We start from the raw sequence: 27,611 nt of genomic DNA, 5'->3' as shown, positions 1-27,611 counted from the left end.
GACACAAATTGACCTGACATTTCTCAATTACTCTAGCTTTGCCTGTACATAAAGTAACTTTAAAGCTTTATTAGCCTACTCTTTACATTAAACAGTTTTTAAGGAGTCTTGTGGTGTGTAGCTCTGCTACAATGTGTGCGCTGATTTAAACCAATAGACTTCAAGAAATAACACCAGGTCATTTGAATTTCAAATCATTCTGGGTTTTGACCCAGACTCGGCCCAGACATGCTTCGGTGACCCAGGAAATGAATACAGCTCTGTTCAATTTACCTATAGCTGGAAGAAGTTCAGAGTATTTGAAAAACAATTATTCAAAGAAACAACTATAAATTTGATCACTGACCAATGAACCAACAGCAGTATAATCTTCAGCTGGTTACATCGAAATCACCTTGTTATATTTTCTCCACAAGGCAGAAAACAAGTTGCCTCTGGACCCACATTACACCCCTGGGTCATAGGTTGTGCATTGAACACAATATCAGTATTCACACATATGAACACGACGGTTTTTGGAACGGATTCTGCCGGTTCTCCAGTTGCCGTTGACCTGGTCAAGCCTGTTCACCTGGAACCCATCCATCACACCACACACACATCTGTAGCAGCCATCCAACCCACTCCATCACTGGACCTTGAATATCCTGCCACCAAGGAGAGGACAAACAAATCATCTGATTTGCCTCTGATCTGCAGTCTGCTGCCGCCGTGGCGACGTGGGCCACAGTCCTGCAAACCAAGGACAAATACTCCATGGGGGGCCCATCCATTAGCCCAGCACCATGGCCCAAACCATGGTGGAAGGGAGGGAGAGGACAGACTGATATAGCCCAATTACGGACACAGACAGTGGGATTTCATCTCCCACGTGCTCCTGCACTGCTGGTTGAGCCAAAGGACATGCGAGTCATGTGAGTGATATATTTTGTACATGCTGTTCACCACGCCTGAAGATATGAACATCTTTTACCCAGAAGAGGCCAGACTCGTTCCTTACTGGTGTGTGCCATGCATCATGCATGTGTTTGTGGGTGTACGCACACAGGAGTCTCATTGGGTTCTTCGGCATGCTCTGGTGTCTCTAGCTTCATCCACAGGAACCCACCTTTACCTGTACAGCTGCTGTGTTCAGCCTGTTTTCCCGAACATACATAGACTAGTAAAGGCTTTGCGCTTCACACATTTGCATGCCGCATGAACACAGTTCAGAATCCAATGGGCCCATCTTCATTTGTATTGCTTTGCTGCAAGTCTGACTTGTTTCCCCATCACGATTTGTGTGCATACAGGTGTAGGGGGCTCAACACACACAAGGAAGCATACCAACTATACATCTGATATGAATTTTTCATTTGGGCTCTGAATAAAACAGAACGTGCTACAGTTTGTTGACTGATTGTGCACAGCGCAACAGCATACCTTTTGGCTGGCCCAGTGTGTTGGTCTGTTATAAGCAGGGGAAGGGGAGAGGAGGGGAGGGGAGGGGCGATGGGATCAGTCTAACCAGCATAATATAGCACTCAGAGATGGACCAGAGTTTCTATTCAGTGTGGCTTTTCAAATTATTTCCCTTTTGTATAAAGCACACTTGAAAAATGAGCAGCAATGACGATCCCATTGCAAGACGGCATGAAGCACATCAAACAGTAGAGTCAGCTTCATGAATTAATTCCCTTGTGGGTCGATCTGTTCACCCATCCGGTCATGCATCCATTCATTAATTGATTCATTCATTCACTTTTGTGTGTTGGTTCATTTTGGCCGTCGAACCAAAGCATGGCTGATGCAAGAAGCCCCCACACCCTTTTCCAGCCTCCTCCTGTCCTCCACCTCCCTTCCTCCTCCTCTCCTTCACCTTCCCTCCCCTCCTCCTCTTCCTCCTCTTCCTTGTCCTCTGGTGTCCTGGGGACCAGATGTAGGTCAAGGAGGAACGGCCATGGTGGACTGTGTCAACCAAGGGTCAAAAACCTGGCCAGGGAGGTGGGGAGAGGAGAGACAGTGGAAGAAATCCACAATATGATGCACTGACTCGGCAGACAGAGAGAGGGAATCAGAAAAGGAGAGAGGGAGGGAAATACAGAGTAGAATGAGATTTTCTCTGAGAAGAGGACTTCAGAGGGTTGGAGGGGGCATGTCATTACACAAATCCACAGTGAAAATACTCCAGATGTGCACTAGCGTGTGTGAAAGAGAGGGAGACTAGTATTTTTCATCTCCCCAGAAGAACCCAATGATATAATGCACTGACTCTGCAGACACAGGAAGGGGGGGATTAGAAAAGGATAAATAGAGGGAGGAAGACAAAAAGAGAAAGAATACGATTTTCTCTGAGAGGACTTCAGAGGGTTGGAGAGGGCGTGTCGTGACAAAAATCCACAATTAAAACATTCCAGATGTGTGTGTGTTAGTGTGTGTGTGGTGTGTGTGTGAAAGAGAGGGAGCCAAGTATTTTTATCTCCCTAGCAACCCCACCCCCCCGACTCCCCTTCAAGAACTGTATGAATAACCCACAACCCATTTCCCTCCAATAAAACATTCATAGCTGTTATTGAATAAAGAAGTCCAAGGTATATGTATGCTGCTACTGTATGGCAATCAGGATCACTCTAAGGATCCAGGAAAAAGAGCATTCGGTCATGGTTACATAATGTGTGTCTGTCTACCTATGTGTCGGTCTGAATGTCTCTGTCTAGGAGACTGTCAACACGTTGATTTCTCCATCTCACTGTATGCCTGATGGTCTGCCTGTCAGTTTGCCTGTCTGTCCATCTCTCTGCATGCCCAATGTTCTCTGTCTGTATGCCTGACTGTTTGACTGACTGACTGCCTGTCTGTCTGTGTTCCATGGGTGGGCATCTTTCACAGTGCCTGTGACTCACTTGGCAATAGGGAAGGCAAACATGCTGTGGTGGACAGACGCCTCTGTCCCAGTCCGGTGGGAAAGGGACAGGCTGACGTGGGTGGGCCCAGTCTGGTCAGACTCAGTAGGCAGCACCAGCCCCTCAAGCCAGATGGTCCGAAGGTGCAAACCACAAACCGTTCTTTGTGTGCAGCTCGGTTCTACTCGAACCTCAAGCAGCCTGTCACAGAAGCAACCAGAGATAATTACCACCTAATTATGGACTCCTCTCTGTGAAGAATGGTGGTGGAGGCTGGCTGACTCACTGGGCAACCAGAGCTGGTGTCACTGAACCAGGCAGATACCATGGAGAGATGGACTGAATGCATTCACACATTCACACGCACACACAAACACTCTCACACGCACGCACACAAACACACAAACACACAAACACACACACCAAGCAGAGCACCATGGGTGAGTCTAATCAACCCTTGTCTGGTAGAGTTGTGCCTCTCACCAAACAGACACTGAATCTACACCCGCTTGTTGAACACAACACGCACCGTGGGCTCTGAGCAGGTTTAATTATAGACACAATAGGAATAAACCTGTTTTGGCGTTGCCTCTTTAGACCCCCTGCAAGGAAATAGGCTGCGGTTAATCTCTACTAAGAGGAGAGGAAGCTTAGTTATGCCGTGTTATTCGGGGATAGGCAAGCATCGGAGTGCGTGAGGTGATACTTCCATCTTGTGGATCTCTCATGTAGTGTGGAGTTTAGAATGTCAGTATTACCGTGGTAACTACAGGTGTGCTGGAACGAGTGGACCACCTTTCTTTTGAATGTATTTTATATGTATAATTGACAGAACTTCACTGTATATTGACCATGAGTACAGTAATCTGTTAATGATCCTGGTGTTGAAAATCAAAATGTTTAACCTCAAATTCATCCTTTGTGGAAGCAACACAACATATTTTGGTTGTTTAAAACTCTGTGTCTTTGACGTGATGTTGGCAACATTGACTGCATTCTGTAGGATAGGTTTATCATAAACCTATAATATAAAAAAACATCCACTCATTTTCTGGCAAGTTAGCAATCAAATCTTTATTAGGTCTGCAAAGACTTACCAAAAATTGGTTAATATAACAAAATTCATTTTCTGTTTTATTTTAGCATACAAAACCATATCATATCACACTTTAATACTGTTTAATTGCAGTCTCTTTTTTAACATTCACACATTAAGCCATTTATTGCTACAAAACAGGGAGGGTCTTGGACCAATTCAAATACTTTGACCAGGCCTTGAAACACTTTTTACCCCACACTATATCCTCAGGCTTGCTCTGAACACTCAGGTTTAACACAGTTCTTTGGCACGAAAAGATAAGGAGTATTTGTGCATTTTTTTGTGCATGTTAGGTGAAAGGGGGGTCTACAGTCAAAGTCCACTTAGGAGTGCTGAGCAGCTGGAGCAGAGCGGGGGGGAGGGGGGGGGGGAGTTATATCGGTGTGTGTGTGTATTTGTGTGTGTGTGGGAGTTTGAGTGGTGGAGGCAGGCAGAGGAATCTGTTCAGGGCACAGCCACCTTGAAGGGGCTTCCGGGGACGTTGTCGTCCCCCCACTTGATGATGACAGTGTAGCTTCCCTTGTCCTTGACGCTGTAGGTGACGTTGTACAATTTGTTGCCCATGTGTTTGACATAGACTTCCTCACAGGGGGCCCTTGGACCATGGACTCCCACCATCAGCATGTTGGTACCTGGAAGAGGGGGAAGGGACAGCCGGGGTTGGTCTATGTATATGCTTTACATACAGTGTATGTGCTGACTGTGTTTCCAGGCGTCCTTCTCACCTGCTTTGCTGCAATCCACATTGAAGTTATTCTTCTGCCCTAGCAGAGCCTTCGTAAGCCCCGCCCCTCGGCACAAGACCTTGCTGGCATCGGAGCTTAGCTTGGATGTGGTGCTGTACGCCCCGGCCAGTTTGGAGGTCTTGGTGACGGTCTCCACAAGCACAGATGACGTCTCGTGAAGGCTGTGTCCGCCTGATAGACGAGTACCTGAGAGGGATAGAGAGAGAGTGAGAGAAAGAGAGAGAGAAACAGACAGACATGTTATGAAAAGCGATGCAGTCACTTCTCACGAGGCATTATATAAGCCGAGCCTCCTTGGTACTGGCTCACATACTAGAACAGAACACCATGGAGGCCATCTAGGGCTCTTTGGAGACCCTTCTTTTACGCACTACTAAGAGCCCAGCCCGTAGGCCCTGTTCCTCATCTATTTCAATCACACAATTCAAAATGCATGTCAGGAAAACACGGCCTGTAAAACGTCTTATGGTAAGAAGATGGGAATTGCCTTCAGCAGAGAACAGCAGTCAATGCCTATGACGGCTTATGCAACATTTTCATGTTACAGATGATATTACATAAGCTCTAGCGACGTTGCTGGTTTCGTCACTCATCTCAGAATTGATCTCTCAGCAGAGCTTGTTTTGTAACACATCCTTTTTATGTTGATCAACCCAACGTACCTGTTACTTTAGCTTTGAATGGGCTGCCCACTATGTGCTGTGGCCCTCCATATTTGATGGTGATTAGATAGTTGCCGGGCGCCATGGGCGTGTAAGTGATCTTATAGCCCTCAGGACACTCCTGGCAGTCCATCTTGACTTTAGAGGGCCCGTCGATGTTGACGGACAGAGCGCCCGAACCCGCATTACAAGTGTTGACCACAAACTCAGACGGTGCACCTGGAGTGAAAAAGCGAGACAGAAAGACAAACCGCATGGTAAAGGGACCACTGTCCAGTCACCTGGGTCATGTGTGCATGTGATGCAGTAAGCATTATAGCCTGTTACACACCGTGAGGGAATGTCACTCAAGAAAGGTCCAGCAGAATGGCAGAATGTGTTTGTTTTTTTTATAGAGAGAGTGAGACAAGAGTAATGTCACCATGTACCTGTGGAACCTCCCTCCAAGCCTGGACCGAAAGCCGTCACCATGCCGGGGTCCCCAGCCTGTCCCGGGGCCCCCACACGCACGTTGAACGGGCTGCCAGGGATGTGGCAACCGTTGAACTTGACATCGATGGAGTGGACGCCATTCTCCCGTGGAATGAAGCGGATTGCATTCTTGTCTGGGGATAAATAGGTTGGTATGGATATTATATTTAGCTCCGCTGCAAAAGATGGGATGACGATGTGTGTGTGTGTGTGTGAGGGGGCATACCGCTATCCAGCTCAGTCACGTAGCACTCCTCAGCAGAGCCAGAGGGGGTGAGGACCTTGGCGTCAACCACGCCCCTCGCCCCGTTACGCTGCACGGCAAAGGAGGCCTCCTGGTTCACCTTCAGATCTTTCTCCTGTGAGAGGGAAGATGTGGAAGGGGTCAAGTGTGTGTCTGTGTTTGACCGTACCTCCATCTACCACCAAGACAGGGTATACCAATAAAGGGTCAACACAAGGTGGGTGACTCTGGAGTATGAAAATAGACAAGAGGAGGGAGGGAGACATATTTTCAAGACAGTTCTTGGACAGAGCGAAAAGGTCAAAGTGACCTGGTCATGGTGTTTATGATCTGTTCCGGACACTGTCCTGCAGACTGTCCTGCCAGGGAATACCTCAGCTATTCAATGAGCATCACACAGACATTAGCGATTAGCATACAACAACTAGCTAACTACAGTCATTGATGGCTTAACCTTAGATGAGGCCCTATAGCAGAGAGGGAACAGTTAATCCTCATCACTCTCCATAACACAACATCTCGAGCCAACCCTGGTTACGGCTCGACAACACAGCAGAATCAAGTTACACCACAAACGGCGAGTCAAATCATAAGACACTCACCACCAAGAATACTGTTACATTGTACACCCGCATCTCAGGTCATTCTAAGTTTGGCAATAACGTCTGCATGCGTGTTTGCTTGTGTGCTTTCCTACCTGCAAGCTTGTCACTGTGAGTCGGCTTGCATCGTCTGACAACGTGGCGATGGGTACGATGAAGGGGCTGTCTGGGATGTGCTCGTTGTTGAACTTGATCGACACCTCATAGTCACCTGGATAAACAAACGTCCTGTCACTCTGGAGTTTCAAAACAGCCTTCTCGGATATTAAACAAAATGTGCCAACAAATATAGTCAAGTTTCACACTGTCACTCGAAATACAACGCGTATGCCGATTCCAGAACTCCTGTTGTGTCTCACCTGGTTCCTGCACTATGTAAGACACTCCACAGGATCCATCCTTCCTGTCTTCAAAGGAGATCTCAGCCTTGCTGGGCCCCTCTACAGCGATGGACAGCCCTCCGGCCCCAGCCTCTCTGGTCCAGATGCTGAACTCAGCTACGGCGAAAAAAAGACACATGGATTAGAGACTAACAAATAAAAGAAGCTCTCATTCAAACGTCTTTTGCACAGCTCAGCAGCTTTTGTATCGTTCAGCATGTGTGAACACGTATGAGCCATTGACGGTAAGTTCAAATGGATATGAAAGAGACAGGTGAGAAAGGTGTCCACATACTTGGTGCTCCCGCCACGCCTCTCTCCAGGCCGGTGCCTCCGGCACGGACCCTGTGGGACCCCCCCTCGCCGAGGGGCCCCACGGTGAACTGGAAGGGGCTCCCGGGGACGTGCTGGCCGCTGTACTTGACGTTGACGGTGTGGGGACCCATCTCCTGAGGGATGAAACGCACGCTGTAGGTGCTGTCCCCCCCGTCCATGATGTCCGCATCCACGGTCTTGCCACCGGGGCTGGTCACCTGGGCTGTCATAGCCTGAGTGCCGCTCTCAACTGTGAGGGGGGGCAATGGGGGGGGGGGGGGGGGGGGGGAACGGGTTGTGAGGAGGTGTGAAGTGTTTTGTGTGTAGGATACACTTCAATTCAAACTTCAACTCTCAAAGTGTAACATTTGGGAAGTCTTGTGTTGGGCAAGGTGAAAGCATGTTTTGTGTTTATCGTGAAGTGAATGTAAACGACAAAGTGTGTGCGGGGGGGATGAGGGTAGGCGGGGCAGGGGGGCCAGGCGGGGCAGGGGTTCGTCCTTACCCTCTTTCTTTTGAGGTATTCCACCAAAGCTGCTGATACTCTCTCTGTTGAGGAATTCTCCAAACACGTCCCTGAAGGGGCTCCCTCCCATCTGGGTGCTCTCCTCCACACGCACCTCCCTCTTGGTCTCTCCGCCGCGCATCTTGCTGATCTCCGTGCGCTCGGTGCGCGTGTACGTGTGGCTGCTGCGTGTGAAGGTGCGAGTCAGTCGTTCCTGGGCCGACACCATCTGGAACCAGTTTCCTGTGGGGGGCACCAAAGTAGCTTTAGAAGATGTGGTTCAGTCGCCATTGGGTGTGAGAAATGATGGACTTTTATGAAGCAAAACCAGCGGTGGTTGGACCACCTTGACCTTTGTTTGTGACCACGCTTGACTACACTGCGGTGCTGACCTGGGATTTTGAGGTTGAGGCCACAGGCGCTGCCCACAGAGGCAATAGAAGAGGCCTGTCGTTTCCTGGTGATGCTCTCCTTTATTCTTCCTTCTCCTGTCACCTTCACTGCGAAAGGACTTCCTGTAGGTGGGATGGGTGCAGTAACCAATCAGGGAAGACCATCATTTAAACCACAAAAAAAAATTGGGGGGGAAAGTTGTTCAGTATGTTACATAATATGAAGAGTTGTATTGAGATTCTGACCAGGGATATGCTTGTCGGCAAACTTGATGTTGATGGTATAGTTTCCAGGTTCAGTAGGACAGTAGGTCACCCTGCATGTCCCATCCTCCATATCCTCGCAGTTAATGTCAACTTTACTCAGACCCTCAATCGACAATCCTAAGCCTCCATAGCCTGGGGGAGGGAAAGATAGAGGAAAAAATAAGAGAGATAATGTTAGATGAAGACATTGAGGTTTAATGGACAAGGTCATTTGTTGATGGAAACTGACATGTCTCCGCATTCAACTCTGGGTCTGGAAGCTTCCCTTTATTCCCTTTATTCGTTATTTGTGACTCTTTTAAACAACTGAATCAGTTACAGTAATATGCCTTCTACGAGGCTCTTGCTTGCCATGTCCTAAGAGTTTCCTTGTTCAGAATGAACCTGTGTTATACAGATTCTAAACAATGTTGAGGCCTTGGAAGAAGCTCCAGGTGTTTACCTGCATTTCTTGTGTCCACAAAGAATTCAGCCATTTCGAAGGTGTGGGCTTCTACCAGCCCTTTTCCAAAGGCCTTGACCCTGCTAGCCTCCCCGATCTCTGATTGGCCAACAATGATCTTGAAGGGGCTGTTGGTCACATGCTTGCCATTCTTCCTCACGCTCACCTCATGCTCACCGACCTCCTTAGGAGTAAAGGAGATACCTGTGGAGGGGAACAAAAACAGGACATTACTTTCAAGAAAAAGTGTTAGGAATTGAATCTGATCGTATATCGTTCGTCAAAGTTTGTGCCATAAAATAAGACCACAAAAGAAAACATGGTGGTGTTTTTACAGGGTCTAATATTAGGGTAGCAAAAAGCTTCCAGCTGTGGGCTGTGCTTGTCCCTCAGCAGGGCTGGTTCCTTACCAATGTGTCTGTTGGGCAGTCTCTTGAGCAGGCAAGGCTCCTCGTTACCCGAGGGAGCTCTGATGCTGGCTGTCAGAGAGCTCAGGTCAGACTCTGTAATCTTCAGCGACACGTCCGCTGCCGAGCCCACGTTGAGCTGAGACGTCCTGGTGATGGAGTCATCGCCTGAGGGCGAGAGAGACGGAGGAGAGAGAGCGCAGGGGAGAGAGAGAGAGAGAGAGAGAGAGAGAGAGAGAGAGAGAGAGAGAGAGAGAGAGAGAGAGAGAGAGAGAGAGAGAAAAGACAGCAGAGAAGGAAATAAATCATCCCTTATATATTGGCTATATATTAGGAACACTGCAATACTGCAAAAATAGTATGTGTTCTGTCGTGTTCAAATCACCAGTAATCTTGGCGGTGAAGGGGCTGCCTGGGATGTGTTTGTTATCGAACTTGACGATGACGTTGTAGTCCCCAGGAGCAGTGGGCAGGTAGGACACAGTGCAGGTGCCGTCTTTGTTGTCCTTACATGTGATCTCAGCCTTGGAGGGACCCTCGACTGCCAGGGACAGACCACCTAGAGGGCCAGGGTTGTTTGTTTGTTGAATATTAAAAGAGTATAGTGAGGTTCTGAGGTTCTTTTATAATAGTAGTTCCTTGGTTACCTTCTCCGGCGTTCCTGGTGATGACAGTAAAGGAGGCCTGCTTGTTGACCGTGCCATGGCACAACCCTGGACCGTAGGCGGTCACAAGACCAGTGTTCATGGTATCTACGTAGAACTGGAGAGGGCTTCCTGTATGGGGATAAGTTATATTAAGAAAAAGACTATTGAGTGTTCCATTTTGTCAAGTATTATGGCTTTGACTCTCCAAACACCAGAAACCTTCACATTGCTAAGTAAATCGGGCAGTGGAAAGATTTACAGAAATAGGTTTTCCATACCTGGGATGTGGTTGCCTTCATATTTAATGTCCATCTCATGCAGGCCCTTCTCTGTGGGCATGAACTTCACAGCGATGGTTCCATCCTTGTTGTCGGTGATGTGGGGGCGGGCTACCTTCCCCGAGGGCATCCGCACCTCACCTGCAACCCATAACCGCAGCATATGACTGGGCCTGTCAATCAAAGTGTTTGTGTGGTCGCGTGTGAGCACTTGTGTGTGTGTGCTTGTGTGTGTGTGCTTGTGTGTCTGTAATTTTTGGGGGGGGCTTGTGTGCGTGTATGCACTTACGTTTCCCTGTGCTTGTGTGCTTGCGTTTGATTATGTGTGTGTGTGTGCTGATGCATGGCTTTGTGTGTGTGTGTGTCCTACCTGTGATCTCTCCCTGCTGCACAGTGAAGGGGATAACCAGGTTAAGAGGTCGGAACATGGGGTCCATGCTGTCTCTGGGGGCAACAGGCTCTTTGGTGGCCTACAGGAAGGGAGAGGAAAATACAGTCAGTATACTGACATGTATAGTATGCAAGTGGCTACACTGTGCATTAGTACATCAGGCAGCAGTGACCCCCAGTTCTCACCACAACATGGAAGGGGCTCTTGGGAATGTGCTGTCCCCCGAACCGAATGGTGATGACGTATTTCCCCGGTTCAGGAGCCGTGTAGTAGATGTCGAAAGTTCCATCAGGATTCTCCACCACATCCATGTCCATCTCCGCTCCCTCTGGGGTCATGACCTTACAGGTCACCTTGCCCTTTCCAGCAGCCTTTGCATCCACAGTGATGACAGTGTCCTCTGAAGTCTGAATGTTTGGTCCAAGACCTGCTGCTTAGACAATGAAGGGTAGCGAGAGGAGCTTAGAGAAGTCTTATCATGGTAGTATTTTAATTCTAGTTTTAAACTAGCCACAATTATAAGCAAATTCACAGTTACTCACCCACTCCATGTCCTCCAATGGAAACTGCAAAGAAAAACCACAGACATCAGTACCCTCTTGAAAAAAAAAAATCCCTTTTAAATTAAATTGCTGTAAGCAGTGTCCAAAGTTAATGGTGGGAAGGGAGGTGGGGTGGGATGATTAATGTTAAGGGAGCACCATCGGAAAGAACAATTTGAACTCGGGGGGGGGGGGGGGGTATGCTTATATAAATGATCCAGCACGTTGAGAAGCAGATTGTATACCTGTGAGCAGACACTTGCTGGCATCGCCGGTGGGCAGGGACTGGATGCGGTAGGGAGAGTAAGGGATTTCATCTCCTCCGTACTTGATAGTGATGGTGTACGGGCCTGTGGAGTCCGGCACGTAAGACACAGTGTAGGTGCCATCTCTGTTGTCCTGGATGGTGGCCTTCTTGGGCTTGCCCTCTGGGTCCTAGAAAGAGAAAGATCCACATGCGGACATGAGTCAGCTATATGGGTCGATAACTCGGATGGCTAGAGTTCTATCATGACACTAAGTTGGATTGAAAGACCAACACACCAGTATCTGCACAGTGAGTAGCCCCTCGCCAGCATCGCGGGCATCAATGGTGAACTCCACAGGCAGACTGGCAAGCACACCTGAGGTGTCAAGACCAGGGCCGCTGGCTCGCACCTTACTGGCATCATGGCCTGGCAAAGACCTCACCTTGAAAGGACTGCGGACGGAAAAAGAACCGTGACGTATTGAACATTCGAACAACCACAGAAAAGTGGTGGTGGTTGTTGTTGTGGGTTGGAGAGGGCTTGGGATCTGACCTGTGGGGGACCTCTTGCTGGGCGTATTTGACAGACACGGTGTAGGGGCCGTCCTGGGCCGGGGTGTAGTGGACTGTGTGTGTTCCGTCCCCGTTGTTCTTGACACCAACTGGCTCAGCGGAACCTGTGGAACACCAAGAACATTCCAATAAGTCTCTGTGTATTTGTGGGATGTGTGTATGCAGTACTGAAGGGAACAGGGAGTTTCCCCAGCTAGCTTTTAACAGGGACACAGTATACCAACTCCTCATCCACTTCAATTGTTCACTAATTACAGTACTTGAGTCAATTCTGTATTAGTGTATGTGTGTGTGTATGTGTGTGTGTATGTGTGTGAGAGTGAAGCCTTCAGACTCACCTGAGGGTCCGTAGAGCTGCACCTCCAGCGAGGCCTTCCCTGCTAGGGCGCTGTCTACTGTGAAAGTCTGAGGGACATGGGCTCTCACCCCGGTCCCCAAGCCGGGTCCTGAACACTTCACTTTGCTGGGGTCCACCACGTCATTCACAGGCACACGGAAGGGGCTGCCCGGGATGGGGTGGCCTCCGAAGTTAATGTTGACGTCATAGTCGCCGGGGGTGAAGGGGACGTATTCCACACTGCAGCTGCCGTCTTTGTTGTCCTTACAGGACATCTTGGCCTCAGAGGCCCCCTCGATGGTCAGACCCAGACCTCCAGTACCAGCACCCCTGCACACACACACCGGTCACACGCTTCAATCCCCCCCATTCTTTTTAATGACCTATATACTTCACGCTAAACAGGAAGGTCTTGTACCTCTTTACTGAGAGGATTCCCAGAAATATATTTAGCCCTGGCTTCGCTGCAATTTCAAGGTTTATTACGTTTCCTTTCCCTTGATTTAATACGAATTTTATGGGTCAGATAAACCAGGCCTCTTTAATTTAATTTGGTCTGTGGTTATGGACAGTGTGTTCTAACCTTGTCTCCACAGTGAAGCAGTTGGATTTGTTGACGAGTCCTCCCTCCAGGCCGGGTCCGTAGGCCCGCACACGAGTGGGGTCACACCCTTCTACCACTGACACCCTGAAGGGACTCTTGGGGACAGCCACATCGTCATACAGGATCTCGATCAGATGCATACCTGAACCACACAGAACCAGCATAAACCTCACATAACTCTTCCAGCAATACTTTTTCAACATACGGTTTTGTGTTACTTTATCAAGGTTCAAGCCATGCTCCCTTTCAGTTTGTTTATCTAGAAGGTTTTGACGAGTCCTGTGGCGTTTCTCGCGTGCATAAAGACAGGCACGCACACAGACATCTGTCTGTCATTTGTTATTCTGTTACAACCGTCTCCTGACTGAGCTGTGTGGCTCTCTTCATGCAGCTCCCAGTTCCAGAAGTGTAATATTAGAACATGTGTGATGTTGGAGAGAGCATGGCTCTGATCTCACAGCTTTGTGCTGGGGGGGGGTTCTATTAATACTAACGGTTATCCCCCCCCTTGTACTCCTTTATGGGAGCACACATACCTGCCTGTTTAAGAGATGCTGTTCCAGAGCACCGTCTATTTATAAAAGGCCCTCTCTGCCTCCCTTCTCTAAGCCCTTGGATCGCTGCAACACAGCATCATTCTGTATTTATATGCCTCCCTCTATCTCGAACGTTCTCATTATCGCTCTCTCTGCGGCTCTCTCACACTCAGTCTAGCTTCCCAAATGAATTGGCTCTCGGGCCACCTGTTGGTTATGTCTCTCTGTCTCTCAGCCTTAAACCGTCTTTCTAAAGAGACTTTGTCTGTGACCATTTTCATTCTTTTGCCATGCACTGTATAATTTCAAAAATATATATGTAATCAAGGGATTCCTCTCACAACTGTAAGCCTTCTACAAATGACTACCTTCTACTGCTGCAAACTTGCTGAGCTAAGAAAAATCTGCCTGATTAAGTTTTTGTGCCTTTTATTTGATCCTACCATCTTCAAAGGCGGTGTATTCCACCCGGTAGGTTCCATCTCCCTTGTCTGTGATATGGGCGTCCGTGTTGGTGCCTGAGGGGTTGATGATGCGGGCCTTGACTTGGTGCCCCCCGGTCTTGCTCAGGGTGCGAGTGTCCACGATGAAATGGGTGGTGACTTCTCTGAGGACTCCTGAACACAAAGGATACATAAACAAGAAAATACATGTTCAGACACTGTAGTTATGTTCTAAGAATTGGCAACAATTTGGTTTGAGCAATAGCCTCTGAATGAGCTGATATTTTTTAAATGGTTAATAAATGGTTTCTATGGTTATTTACTTTGACAAAAATACATATATATGGGGCTCTTACCCTTGGGCTCCACTCCTGGACCATAGACCTGCACTCCACTGGTGTCTACAGCTGGTTCCACGTGGATGACAGAAGGGAACTTGGGGACCATGTGGCCGCCGTACTTGATGGTGATGGTGTGTGTGCCGTGGAAGGCAGGGCTGTAGGTGACGGAGAAGTGTCCCTCTGAGATCTTCTGGATGTGGACCTCCACCTGAGCCCCAGACTCAGACACCACCTCAATAGTGAGCTCAGCCTCTCCGGCACTTGTGCAGTCCACGGTGAAGGTAGCGGGTTCCCCAGCCTTGGCCTTCTCCAGCCCTGGCCCGCTGGCCGTCACCTTGCTGGGGTCGAAAGCTGGACGCACTGCCGCCTTGAAGGGAGAGCCTGGAATGTGCTGCTCTCCGTACAGGATGTTGATGGCATACTCGCCCGCCTCGCTGGGCAGATAGACCACGGAGCATGTGCCGTCTCCATTGTCCTGGCACTCGATTTTGGCCTCACACGGACCCTCCACAGTCAGGCCCAGCCCGCCTGCGCCGGCTCCTTTGGTGTCGATGGCGAAGGGTGCTGGTTTACCCACAATGCCACCCTGCAGGCCGGGACCATAGGCACGAACCTGAGAGAAGCAAATAAGTCAGTAAGTGTGCTTTTTACTGTCCTTTGAAGAATTTAGAATGTGATTTTGTTTCACTGAAGATCTTTTGCATCTTGAAGGAGCAAATAATATGACCCAGTTTTCCTTTCCTGTCATGACATTCAGAATACTGATGGACCGTGGATGATGAATGGATGATTACCTTTGATGGGTCAGCTGGCATGACGCCTTCCAAACCGAAGGGGCTTCCCAAGACAGGGTTGCTGTCATAGCTGACATCCACCTTGTAGGACCCCTCCTCCGGGGGGATGTATTTAACGCCGTGAATGCCATTGGCCTTGTCCGATTCCAGCTTGCAGGGGATTGGTCGGCCGGAGGGGGAGGTCATCATCACGCCCACGTTGCCCAGTCCACCAGCCCCCTGGGTGTTGACAGTGAACTCCTGGTCTTTGCCAACTTCCACCTCTGTTAAACGCACAGTATTTCTGTCACTCGTCCACCAACTTTCCTAAACATCACATATTTAATACTACATGATCAAATAAACAGTTCAATGTGATTGTTTTTTGCAGTTTCTAGACTCCTTTGTTTTCTACTTTCGAGTTTAGTCTCCTTGAGAGCTTACTGGTGTCTAGTCCTTCCACTTTGACCTTCCCCAGGTCCAAAGGAGGGGCCACGGTGATGTTGAAAGGGCTCTTGGGAATGGGATCTCCTCCATGAGTGACTGAGATGCTCATGTTACCCTGAGAGAAGGAAGGAAGACGAGACCTTTTTGTTAAAACAAAATGGAATGGATACCAAACTTTCAGAACGGTCTGGTCAAGGTAGCGAGAGGCTCACCTGCTGCAGAGCGGTGTACTTGACAGTGTAGGAGTAGTCGTGGTTGTCTATGATCTCAAAGTCTCGGACTGCCTCTCCCTGGGCCGTGGAAGTGAAGTGCACTTCAGGCTTGGCCTTGCCCGCTCCCTTGGCGTAGATGGTGAAGTGGGTGGGGGTGCCCACCTCCACACCTGTCCAACACAACAAGAACAAACTGTTTTGGCTTCCTCTTTTACATTTCTCTTTGATTTTATGCAATTTCAAAAATATCTTTTAAGGTTGAAAACTGTTATTTGTGTGGAGCATTGTTGTTTGAGCCCTCACCTGTCTTGTTGAGTCCAGGACCCTCAGCCCTCACCTTGCCTGCATCATGAGAAGGATCCACCTTCACCTTGAATGGACTGATGGGAATTTCCTACAAAATCACACAAAATTGGTCGTTTAGGAATACAGAACATCTTTTTCCATCTCAAAGGAATGTGGGTAATGGAGTCCTACAGTACCTGTTCAGCAAACAGCACCATGATGGTATAGCGGCCTGCTCCGGGGGGAGTGTACTTGACCGTGAATGTGTCATTGTCATTCTTGATGATGTCAAAGTCGATGTCCGCCTCAGAAGGACCCACTACGCCAGGGGCACATTTAATGCCAATACTGATGTCACCTAGAAACAGATGTCACAGGGGAACATTGGGAAATGTACTTCGGTAAATGTGCGAGGATATTGGATTTCTGATTGTGTATATAACTCAGCCGCCTAAAGCTTGCATACACCCTTCACCGTTCTACTCTTTCTGTCCTACTTTCCCCCCACAGACACACTCTCACACACACCTTGCCCGGCCTCGCTGCAGTCCACAGTAAAGTAGGTGGGCTCGTTGGCCTTCAATCCAGTCTTCTCCACTCCAGGCCCATAGACCTTAACCTTGTCTGGGAAGCAGCCCTCACCCACAAGCACCTACAGGGACACATTCAGAGCTTGAGACAACTAAATCCTAGTTGTAATGCCGTGTGTGTGTGAGTTTGTGAGAGAACGGCCATGAGTCTTACTCTGAAGGGGCTTTTGGGCACGTTAACCTCTCCCCAGGTGATAATGATGGTGTGTTTCATAGGCTTGGTGGGAATGTACACACACAAGAAAACGCCATTGCCCTTGTCGGTGATCTTAATGTCAATGACACAGCCCTCTGCATCCTGGATGAACACAAAATCATGTCAACACTAACCACCTCCATCAATTACATGACCAGCATTATGTACTGTGGGTAAGATGTGTTTTCTCTCTCAGTACCTGGGCATAGATTTTGAGTTGGCCTTTCCCAGCTTGACTAGCATCGATGGTGAACTCAGTTGGTTTGTTCACAATGACTCCAGTAGGCTCCAGCCCTGGACCAAAGGCCTTCACCTGCCACAGGAATAAAGAAGTACATTTGAATGTTTTGGTATGTTTAATATGTGTCATAAAACCATCTGTGAATGAAACGTATAGCGCGTACCTTCTCAGGGAAGACGTCATTGGCTGCGGGGAGGATGTGGGCCATGAAGGGGCTGTCCTTAATATCTTCGTCGTCACAGACGACATGAACGGCGTAGTCGCCAGCCTCCGTGGGCCAATAGCGCACATCGCAGGAGCCGTCGCCCTTGTCGTCACACTCGATCTTAGCCTGGGATGGGCCTTCGATGGAAAAGCCTGGAAAGAGATGGACAACGGGAATCGTTTTCCACCTCTGCTATACCAAACATAGCAGACATGCTAACAGTATCGGTTAGGCTAATGTTATGTAACCAGCCATGTCCTGATTTTTCTCACATACCCAGAGTTCCCACTTCAGTGCCGATGGCCTCCACCACAAAGTCAGCTGACTTTCCCACCATGCCTGTGACCAGCCCTGGACCCCACGCTCGCACCTTCTGTGTCCCGGCTTCCTTGCTCACCTCCACCTCAAAGGGACTGCAACACACACACACACAGGTCATTCATTCTCAGCTACTGGTAATAGTGTACTGTACGTTCCATTGTAGTGGCGGCTGAGGAGGAGTGGGGTCTCACCTGCGTGGGATAGGCTGTCCTCCCCAGGTGATGCTGACGGTGTATTTGCCAGGCTGTATGGGGAAGTAGTCGCACTCGTACACCCCGTCTCCAGCATCACGTACTTTCACCGGCTCCTCTGCCCCACCTAGGAGCACACAGGAGCAGCAAGGGTCAATATGCTCTGTGTCTTCTAGAATCTAGATGACACAATGGAAAAGAGACATAGAGAGAGAGAGAGACATAGAGAGAGAGAGAGAGAGAAAGAGAGAGAGACAGAGAGAGACATAGAGAGACATAGAGAGACATAGAGAGAGAGAGGGGGTAACTTACTTGGGCCCTTTACTGAGACCTTAAGCTCTCCACTGCCGGCTCCCTTGGTGAGAACCTTGAAGTCAGCCACCTCCATCACCCTCACGCCCTTAGGCTGCAGGCCTCTCCCTGTGGCCCTGCAGGCGTTGGCATTGATGGCTGGAGAGGGAGAGGGGGTCGAACCAAGGGTTAACTTTGGCTGACACATTGGCTGACAAGCTAGGTTAGGGCAGTGTTAGTAGCAGAGACATGATGCTCTATTTGCCTTGTCCATTTCTATGGAATTTACAAAATAAACAACCCAAACAACAAACAAAATGGAACTTGTATTACACAGACATAAGAAAAACATGAAGCTAAATGCAGTATACACTCTGAAAGAAGCATGTATGAGGCACAATAAGAAAAAGCTGCATTTAGGCGCTATCTGACAACATTTCAGACAGAAACGTTGACTGCAGGCACAAATTCGACTGTTGAACATAGACTGAACTGTCTGCAAAATCATTTTCCAAGACCATTTTCTCACAGACAATTGCAGCAAATGCACAATTCCACAGAGAAACCAACCAAATTTTTTAAAAACAAACACATTCCCAATGTAATCTTTGAAAACACGCAACAACCCCCATGGCTAGAAACAAATTGAAACCAAATGGGGCTTATCTCTATATCCATTCTGGCCATTCACATTGATATTGTTTTGGGCATCTCTTGACCCCATAAAGCTGCAAGCCGTAGGGCGGACAAGCACAGCACATATTGGAGCCCCCAGAGAATGCAGAGCTCCCCCAATCACAGGAAGCAAGAACATCTGCTGGGCGGGACTTAAAAGGGGGTGTGGCCTGGCGAGCATGTCAGCGCAAACAGGGCTCAGGCTCCACCCAGCGGTCCATACTAACTTGGCCGGCCAGCTTTGGGGGGAACCGCCCCCTTCCTGCCCTTCTCTCCTGTGGGTGGGCGCACCAAGTTTGAGCCTATCTGAACTGGGAGTGTGGTGGTGGTGGGAGGAGCAGTGGGCGGAGCTAGGAACGACAGACAGGAAGGGTTTTAAGTATATGACTGGAACCTGTTGATGGGCCCCGGGGGTAAGTGAAGAAGGATAACTGTGGACTGAGAGGAATAGATCACAATGTAATTGTCACCATGTCAACAGCAGTGATTTGGAACAGCTAGCTCACCCTCTTCTATGTTGACTTTGAATGGGCTCTTGGGGATCTCCTGGCCTGCAAATAGGACATGGATGGTGTGGGGCCCCTCCAGCATGGGCCGATAGGTGCAACGGAAAATGCTGTCCCCCTTGTCCTCCAGAATGAGTTCCACTGTGTCTTTCTTCCCCTCAGGGTCCACGATGATTACACTGACATCACCATTGCCAGCACCTGGTCAGAAACAGGAAACAGAATGGAATGTTGTTGCTTCACAATTCTATTTCACAAAGAACCATGCACAGTGTTTTTGGTTTATTTAGGTAAATCCTTGGGATTTCTAAATCCGTCTTTTATCTGAGAGCAGATACAATTAAGGACTGTTGCTGTGCACCTTGTGATGTGATTTTCTCCCATGGTTACCTGCAGTATAGATGTCAAAGTAGGTGGGCTTGTTGGCCACGTTGCCAGTGGGCTCGAGACCTGGGCCCCTGGCCTGCACCTTATTGGAGTCACCCATGGCCTTGGCCACATTCACCTTGTAGGGGCTCTTGTCTATATCTTGTCCGGCAAAGAGCACTTTCACCTGGGAGGGTAGATTAAAAAGTCTTGGTGATCATTTCAGCCGAAAGCCACTTCTATCATTGTTTTAGAATCATTGTAGAGACACATAAACATCAGTTGTGTTGTTGTATTTACCATGTGGACGCCCTCCACTTTGGGAACATAGGTGACAGTGTAGGTTCTGTTTTTGTCTTTGTTGAAGACAACTTTAGCCTGGGAGGGCACAGAGAAACACGGTGAATAACACCGTAGGCTAGGCATCAGCAGTTGTTGTGACAGTGCTGTGTGTGTTGTCCCACCTCCTCCTTGTGTCCCTCAGGATCCTCCACGTACACCAGGACTTCAGCCTGGCCTGCCTCCAGCGTCTCCACCGTGAACACAGCAGGCTTCAACACCATGTTCCCATGAGGCTCAATACCTGGGAAAACATTTCAGTCTCGGCACGTCAACAGTGTGTTTTAAAGTTTGAAACGAGCACTATAAATATAATAAATACTTTTGGAAAAAATAATAAAAAGACAATTGTGCAGGTCAAATATTGTCCTTCATTCAAAGGTCTACAGTGTCTCTGGTCATCTATGGCTTCCTAGTACCCACCTGGTCCATAGGCCTTGGCCTTGTCAGGGAACAGCTGCTTGGCCTTGATGGGAGCACCAGGCTTAAGCTTAGCCTTGGGGAACTGGGACAAGTAGGTCATCACTGAGTGTTCATCCACGTCTGGGTCCACTATCTCCTCAGGGGCAATCACCTAGGGAACCAGAAGATCCAAAAAACATCATTTTTGTATAATATTTAGGAGGAAAGAGTGAGTGAGTGACAAAAACGGTGTCTGTTTAAGAACATAAACAAGCTTTAAAGACATTTTCCTCTATCCTTCCAGTGCTTCAACTCTGTGTCTCAACACATCCATGTTTGTTTGTCTATTGCACAGTGGTGTAAAGCTCTTGTCCTGCCAGGCTAAATTTAACCTCAGGACAGCAGGGTTAAGGACTGTGCCCTCAATAAGCTAGCCAGAGGATTTAGCCATGAGCCAAACCTCTCCCACACCTCCTTAACAGCCCACAGACCTCACTCCTCAGAACCCTGGGAAGTCATGACACACACCTACACCATGTCTTTATGGAGGCTATATCTATACACACACTGTCTACATGAAACAAGTAAAAAGCCGTTGAAATAGCAAAGAGTTTGGAGATTGAAGTTTTAGACGCTAGTGAGGTAATTCACAGTGCCATTTGCAGCATCAGTTATGTAAACACAGGCAACTTTACATTTTTGTATCTCACTGCAGCTGTGAAAACGTGCTTGGATGTCACACCTATATCTTCTTTAATGTTGCAACAATATAAAACAGTAAAAGCCTGCTCAATACAGTGCCTGCTTGCCTGCCTGCCTGCCTGCCTGCCTGCCTGCCTGCCTGCCTGCCTGCCTGCCTGCCTGCCTGCCTGCCTTCCTTCCTTCCTTCCTTCCTTCCTTCCTTCCTTCCTTCCTGACTGCCTGACTGACTGGCTGCTTGCATATCTGTTTATGTCTATACATCCGTCCATTTGTCTTACCTGAGGTACGCCCAGCCAGTCATCAGCTTGCTGCATGGCCTCTCTGGCATTCTCCACAGGCTGGTTAGGGTCCCACTCAGCCCAGTCTGGGCAAAGACCTGTAGGAAGGGAATGAGACGTGAGACACGATAACAATTTGAGAATGTAATTGGAGTAGTGACAAAAATCCCATCCATTCTCACCGCTAACATAACTCAAGAAACACAGTGTTTTACCGCTTGACCTGGCAGTCTATTCAGCCTTCACAGGTGTCTAATAGAACACCTTCGCCTACAACCTTGCTTTAAAAAAAAAAATTGCCTACAGAGCTCTGCTCCAGTGTTTTGAGCTAGTCATCACGGCACAAACTCTTTCTTCAGCAACTCTTAGAGCAGCACACGCTCTGTCACTTTTACCCACGGACACTGTTGCAAGAGTGGAAGCTAAGATGCGTGTGCTTAAGCTGTAATTGGATTAGCGTCAGACGTAGTGAGTTCACTGTCTCAAAGAGCCTGGACTTCCCAGGAGACTGTGATCTCGTTAATACTGACGTGGTATTCAAGGGTAAGAGCTGTATTCAACCAACGCATACCATTATCTGTTGGATAGTGTTGTGATTCATAATGGTTTCATGATCTAATTGTATTGCCAATTTCAACTTCAATTGTTGGGTGGGGTAACGTTGGGAAGTTTGGAAGAAATGTTTCTCACCTAACAGCGATGGTTTCAAAGGTAAAGCTTAGAAAAAGCCTGCCTAAACCAACTCAGACCCTATGAAAAACAGCAGTTAGATGTTTACAAGCAGAGAATTTCAGGGGTACAATTTATCACTTTCCTTTCCTTAATGGCATGAGCTCTTAGCGAGAGACGAGGGAGAGGAACAGGGCCTTGTATGGCCAGATCTGTAGCAACGTGTTTGAAAGCTGCCTCACGTCACACACCGTTCTCGCATAAACACAGTCAGCCACGTTGTCCGGCACTGTACCCTGTTGTCTCAGAAAGACAAATCTCAGAGGAGACTCGAATCTAGCTCAGATCACCACTCTGGTCAAACTGGGAGTGTTATAAGCCAACAAATCCTTATGAAGCTGCAATCCAATGCGTGTGTCCCCTCCGCCTGCTTTTTGAGGGCCTGCCAAACATCCCCCCTAGACAGATGAACAGGAATTGTGCCCAAATTTGGGGTGTTGTGTGGCAAGGCTATAAACACTAGAGCTAGCTTGGACCTCTGGGCCAGAGAGAGAAAGAGAGAGAGAGAGACATAGAAAGAGAGAGAGAGAGAGAGAGAGAGAGAGAGAGAGAGAGAGAGAGAGAGAGAGAGAGAGAGAGAGAGAGAGAGAGAGAGAGAGACATAGAAAGAGAGAGAGCGAGAGAGAGAGAGAGAGAGAGAGAGAGAGAGAGAGAGAGAGAGAGAGAGAGAGGGAGAGCTTCAGTCAACATCAGACAGCTGGCAGGGACCTCCTGTGCAGGCCTCAGGCCCACCGACCCTCTGGGGAGAGTGAAATTACACGTCCACCTTGTCTTATTGTGTGCCCATGTGCTTGCATGTATGTGTGTCCCTGTGTGTGCATTAATGAGTGTAGACTCATTTAAACGTGTGGAGAGATGGAGGAATGAGTGGAGGGATTCTTACAACAAGTGAGCAGATCATTACCTTAGATGACTCATGGCTGTCCCTGACTCACAAGTTATATTAGAAAGGGTACGACCTAACCATGGCACAAGGGGACATCCCATTACCTCAGTCAAATGATCAAAAAAGCTGACCACTAATCAGCGCTTTTCCCCTCAGAGGAAACTAAAAGACAATTATCCACTCAGCAGATCCAAACACAGCTCTTACCAGGGGCGCAGTTATCCACCAGGGCTCCCAGGGCCTTGCCATCCCTCCAGTCACGGTGGAAGTTGTGGATGGGCAGCTGGGGCACCTTGTTCTGGATCCAGCCCAGCAGACGCTGCTTGGGGGTCAGCTTCTTGGCCTCCTCATCGTCCTCATCCTCCCACATGGGCATGGAGATGGAGTAGTGGAGGATCAGGGTCCAGATGAGGCCCAGGATCAGCTTCAGGTTCCCGTCCACGATGGCTTTGCTGTCTGTGGAGACGTAAAGGAACAGTCCGAGAGATGGAGGAGGGTAATTTACAGTTTGTGGAAGTCAATCAACTCAAGGGGCAGGGCAGGTGTAGGACTTTTTTCACAAATGAGCACCATTTGTGAGCACCCCACCAACACCCCACCACATCCACAGGTGTCAGGGTGGACGTCCCTGACATTCCATATAGTCATAATAGGAACCGGGACAGCAACAGCTGAGGACATGTGGAAGGGTCATCCCTCCTGAAGTAATTACACTTGGGTTTGAAATGGTGACTATTAGAACTGTTACTAAGATCAATCAAACAAGCTAGGACAGTTAAGTAGCCCTGGTAAAGTTATGGCAAGGACTGAGGTAGGTCTATCATTAAAGTATCCATTGCTTATTTTGTTAACCCCTCAACCCCCCATACTTAGGTGTGTGATCCTACTATACATACTATTCATTTTACACATCAGGATAAAATGTCTATACTGTAGCCATATGAGTTGTTTAATCTATTTTCTCTCTCATGTATGGTGACCTTCAGCATTGGACAGTGTTTGATGAGGGCAGTTTGACTGGCGTGGGCAGCTGGGATGATATGGCATGGTGTGGTTCTGAACCTGCCATGGCAGCCCTTGAGCACAGACAGTCATGTGGACTCCCCAAAGAGAACAAGCTTGTATCTGGTTACACCCTGATATGTGTGACCGTGGAGACCCCCAAAGCTTCATAGAATGAATTCATGCTGCCAACAGTCGACTAAGGAAAATAGTTTGTGCTTAACCAAGGCGGTGGTGCAGCCATGTTTAAAGTGAGGTGTTGGTAGATGAAAGTCAGAGTTTCTGTTATCATGTCCTCTTTCTGTCAAACCTGTCTGATGCTGTGTGTGTCCACAGTGTCGCAAATAGAGAAAGAAGTACACACACACCACACACACACTTGTTCTTTTAAGGAGGGGGTCTGTGAATTTTGACCTACGACCTCTGTGCAGCCACACTCAACGAGTTGCCGGGACATTCCTGAGGTGGATGGTCGCCCTCAGAGAGAATCCCCCCTGTCGTCATCAGACACATGCGCCTCGCTCCCCTGGGGGGCGGGGGGGGTCTGTCTTTCACAGCCCCACGCTCAAAGCCTCAGTCCCACCAAGAATTTCACCCGACTGTGTGGGAGAGCCATCAGTCACTAGACCAGAAGGCCAACACTGTCAGAGTTTTATTAAGTTCTCTCCAGTCTTAAATACATATTTGGAAGAAAATACTTGCTACTCAATTACAGGTAAAACTAAAAACGTTATAAGTGACCCTTGGATAGATAATAAAACTTCATCTGTGATGCAGAAACATTTCTAACCACTGCAAGGTAACTGGGGGGCAGAGATACTGGCTGTCAACAAACAGTATAAGCCTGGCCTTGCTACTCCTGACCCTCTCAGCAAGTGTGATAATAAGGTGTGGAGAGGTGTGTGTGTGTGTTCACCATCTCACATAATTCTGTGTGTGACATTCTCATTAGCACAACCCTACCGAATTTCCAGCCCTGGCTTTCTCACTGTTGTCATTTGAGTAAAATATGGCAGATTGATTGGAGCCCAACGTGGCCTTGGTCCTGCCTTGGGCTGGTGATCTCAGTGTCTATCTCTGCTGTATGAGTTTCCAGAGTGATGGTTCCAGTCCACTGTGGCTTCCTCAGCCATTGTGAAACATATATTTGTGGATGAGTGAGCGCTGACAGCCAAGTACACAGAACTACTCTAACATTACAGTGGTGTGAATATCTAGTCTCAACATCCAGCAAACCCGCTGCAACATGTGGTTTTTGATGTTCAGTGTCAGGTATCCCCATTCAGCATACACAAAGCTTTTATGAAACAGTTGGCAGCTGTCAACCAATCATTAAAGTATTCATGTAGTCACTCTTAATGAATACTTCATTTTATGTTACTTACGTTTATAACATAGAACATAAAATATATGATGGTCCATGTAAAGTAGTAACTTATTTTATCTGGTTCTTTTTTATATATACACTACAGTTATCTCCATCTTCCACCTCATCCTACAGTATGATGGCCAAGGCCATGATCTCTCATGCATGGCCTTCTCTGCTCTCTTTTCCTTCACCCCAAGAGGATAAACAATTGCAACATTTCATCAGAGTTTACTTACCAATTGAGACTAGTTTGATATGTTCTCTGTCCAGAAATTCCAGCGCCACAGACACATTTTCCAATTTCATCTGTCTGAAGTTGGGTCTGATATGGTGTTTTCGGTACATCTTCTTTTGGCTCAAAACCTCAAGGAGCCCAATGAGCTTGAGCCCGTCACCTAGATCCTTTTGGAGGTCGTTGACACCCTTGTTGATACACTTTAAGTGCTCGTTGCACCACCTGGTGAAGGTGTTCTGTTGGATCTTCTTCCATGGCGCGTCCTCGGCAAGGTCCTTCTCCGTGGCTGGCATCTCGTCCTCTTCTTCTTCCCCGAAATCAGTGCCCTGGTGGTACTGTGGTGGATGCTGGTCGTCGTAGTATGTGTTATTGCTCGTCATGGTTGCGTTATCCCCGTCTGTTTTTATACCGCAGTAAGACCTATGTGTGAAATTATGTGTCGGCAACGCGGTAAAGTTTAACAGATCAATGTCAAGCGCGTGCTCGCTGCGAAAAGTTCAGGTGAAAAGAAGTTGCAAAAAAAAAAATTCAACAGACTTTTCGGAAGCACTTGTGAAGAAACCGCTTCTGTCAAGACAATGATGAATGAAATTGTCCGGTTTACTGTTCGCAAGGCAGCTGGTTCTTGTTTTTAATTGACAATGACTTTTCAAATGTAGTCGCTGCGTCTTAATAGAAGGCTCAGAAAAGGAAGTCCTTTTTGCCAAATGGAGCGTGTCAGGTAAGCGGAGTAGTTTTACGCACTCTTTGGTTGAGCCGAATACGAGAGCTTGTTCAACTTGAATGGTGTGAGGGGCAAGTGTGGGGTTTATAAAAGACCATGGGCCGCGTCACACCCGTCATATTACCAGGTCATAAGTACAATCATAGACGATTTTCTAATCCATGGGGATAACTGTGAGGGTCGGGATTGGTCGAGCCAGATGATGGGACAACGATTGGACAGACCCCAAGTGGCGCAACAGTTGTGACAGAGCGCTGTATTTTTAGTCGCTCCAATTTGGGTGGTAGGGGGTGTCACTGCTCGTTCGTTTTAAAGTGTGTCATGTTTATAGCTCGTAAGTGGTTAAAGAATTGAGCTAAGAAAAGAAAATGACCCGGGTATAACAAGCTACATTAGCCTATGTGGGTTCGAACTTTAAACTAAGGCCATGGGTTTAGGTGATTTTGACTCACAATTCAATGCTATTTAGAATGTAATTTAGTTTTAGGCCTACTGATTGGTAGATGGAAAGAGACTGCATGCAACATGATGTAAGTTTGGTAGTTGATCCCATCAAGCAATGGCATTACGTAGGGTTACAAAATGTGCCACTTTTGTGTGAAAAATGTATTTGCAGAGGTCAACACTAGCCCATGATGATATTTCAAGTGCCACTCAGCAAACTGTAACAATTTAAATTAAGTGATCTCAACGGTGATCTCAGCGGTGAACCTCTATTGAGTAGGCTACAGAGAAACCTATAAAATGTCCTTGATGTCTGCCTAATGTTGTCTGAAGCATATTCTACTCCATGTCAAAACTAAAATCCAGAAATTATAATCAGACAAATCCAAAAAGTAAAACACAAATTAATTTATGTGAGCGGTAGACCAACAATAAAAGTATGGTAAAGGTGTAGTTAAATATACAAATAATTGATTTCATTCACTTGATTGTATGTTTTGTGTTTTTAGCTGCTGGGGATGTCCTTGAGGTTCTGATGTTGTGACTCAGCACTCGGTGACTAGACTAGAGAGTAACATTAGACTCCATCACTACCCTTGACAAGCTACTTGAGGATAAGAATAACTGTGACACATGTACAAGGCCCGCTATACTAGGACCCCTGACTGGTCACAGATTGGGATCCCCTCTTTCGTAGCTAACAGAGAGCTCAAACCAACTATTGTTTTACACAGACCTGAATGGCAATATGATTTTGGGGTTTGTGTAATGGTCATATATATGTGGATCATGGATACATCCAACAAATAAAATGAACATTTGGTCATGGTTAGATATAATCCCAAAGGA

General features: G+C 47.8%; 1 protein-coding gene across 2 annotated transcripts; it reads right to left on the bottom strand.

Annotated features, from left to right (window-relative positions):
* Window positions 1-3,939: 3,939 nt before the first annotated feature.
* On the bottom strand, window positions 3,940-26,395 carry LOC124476323 (filamin-C-like). Of its 2 annotated transcripts, XM_047033406.1 has the most exons (47): window positions 25,596-26,395; window positions 23,196-23,444; window positions 21,374-21,471; window positions 20,415-20,565; window positions 20,117-20,235; window positions 19,953-20,030; window positions 19,677-19,839; window positions 19,287-19,487; window positions 19,008-19,130; window positions 18,127-18,264; window positions 17,815-17,941; window positions 17,579-17,715; window positions 17,261-17,454; window positions 17,056-17,169; window positions 16,815-16,958; window positions 16,599-16,722; window positions 16,268-16,428; window positions 16,089-16,179; window positions 15,786-15,955; window positions 15,571-15,688; window positions 15,148-15,410; window positions 14,369-14,966; window positions 14,013-14,186; window positions 13,013-13,175; window positions 12,431-12,759; window positions 12,073-12,196; window positions 11,816-11,972; window positions 11,518-11,707; window positions 11,273-11,296; window positions 10,916-11,160; window positions 10,710-10,809; window positions 10,340-10,480; window positions 10,062-10,190; window positions 9,800-9,973; window positions 9,418-9,582; window positions 9,008-9,211; window positions 8,545-8,697; window positions 8,299-8,421; window positions 7,907-8,149; window positions 7,382-7,651; window positions 7,066-7,203; window positions 6,802-6,917; window positions 6,087-6,219; window positions 5,818-5,994; window positions 5,390-5,608; window positions 4,707-4,913; window positions 3,940-4,613 (listed from the first exon to the last, which is right to left on the bottom strand). In XM_047033406.1, the coding sequence occupies exons 1-47, from the start codon at window positions 25,972-25,974 to the stop codon at window positions 4,426-4,428; spliced, it is 8,226 nt and encodes a 2,741-aa protein (XP_046889362.1). In that variant the 5' UTR covers window positions 25,975-26,395; the 3' UTR covers window positions 3,940-4,425. The 2 variants fall into 2 exon arrangements, with proteins under 2 accessions (XP_046889362.1, XP_046889363.1); XM_047033407.1 differs by lacking the exon at window positions 19,008-19,130.
* Window positions 26,396-27,611: the final 1,216 nt, after the last annotated feature.

The sequence above is a fragment of the Hypomesus transpacificus genome, chromosome 14 (assembly GCF_021917145.1).
Source record: "Hypomesus transpacificus isolate Combined female chromosome 14, fHypTra1, whole genome shotgun sequence".
Lineage (NCBI taxonomy): Eukaryota > Metazoa > Chordata > Actinopteri > Osmeriformes > Osmeridae > Hypomesus > Hypomesus transpacificus.
This window is presented reverse-complemented; position numbering and strand designations above follow the sequence as displayed.

What these genes read in the sequence shown, in the direction of transcription:
- LOC124476323 (XM_047033406.1), bottom strand. Translation starts at nt 25,974, where the DNA reads ATGACGAGCAATAACACATACTACGACGACCAGCATCCACCACAGTAC. An exon ending in CAGCAAGTGTCTGCTCACAG is followed by an intron (nt 11,297 to 11,517) that starts GTATACAATCTG and finishes TTTTCTTTGCAG; the next exon opens with TTTCCATTGGAGGACATGGA. An exon ending in TTACATAGTGCAGGAACCAG is followed by an intron (nt 6,918 to 7,065) that starts GTGAGACACAAC and finishes TTGTTTATCCAG; the next exon opens with GTGACTATGAGGTGTCGATC.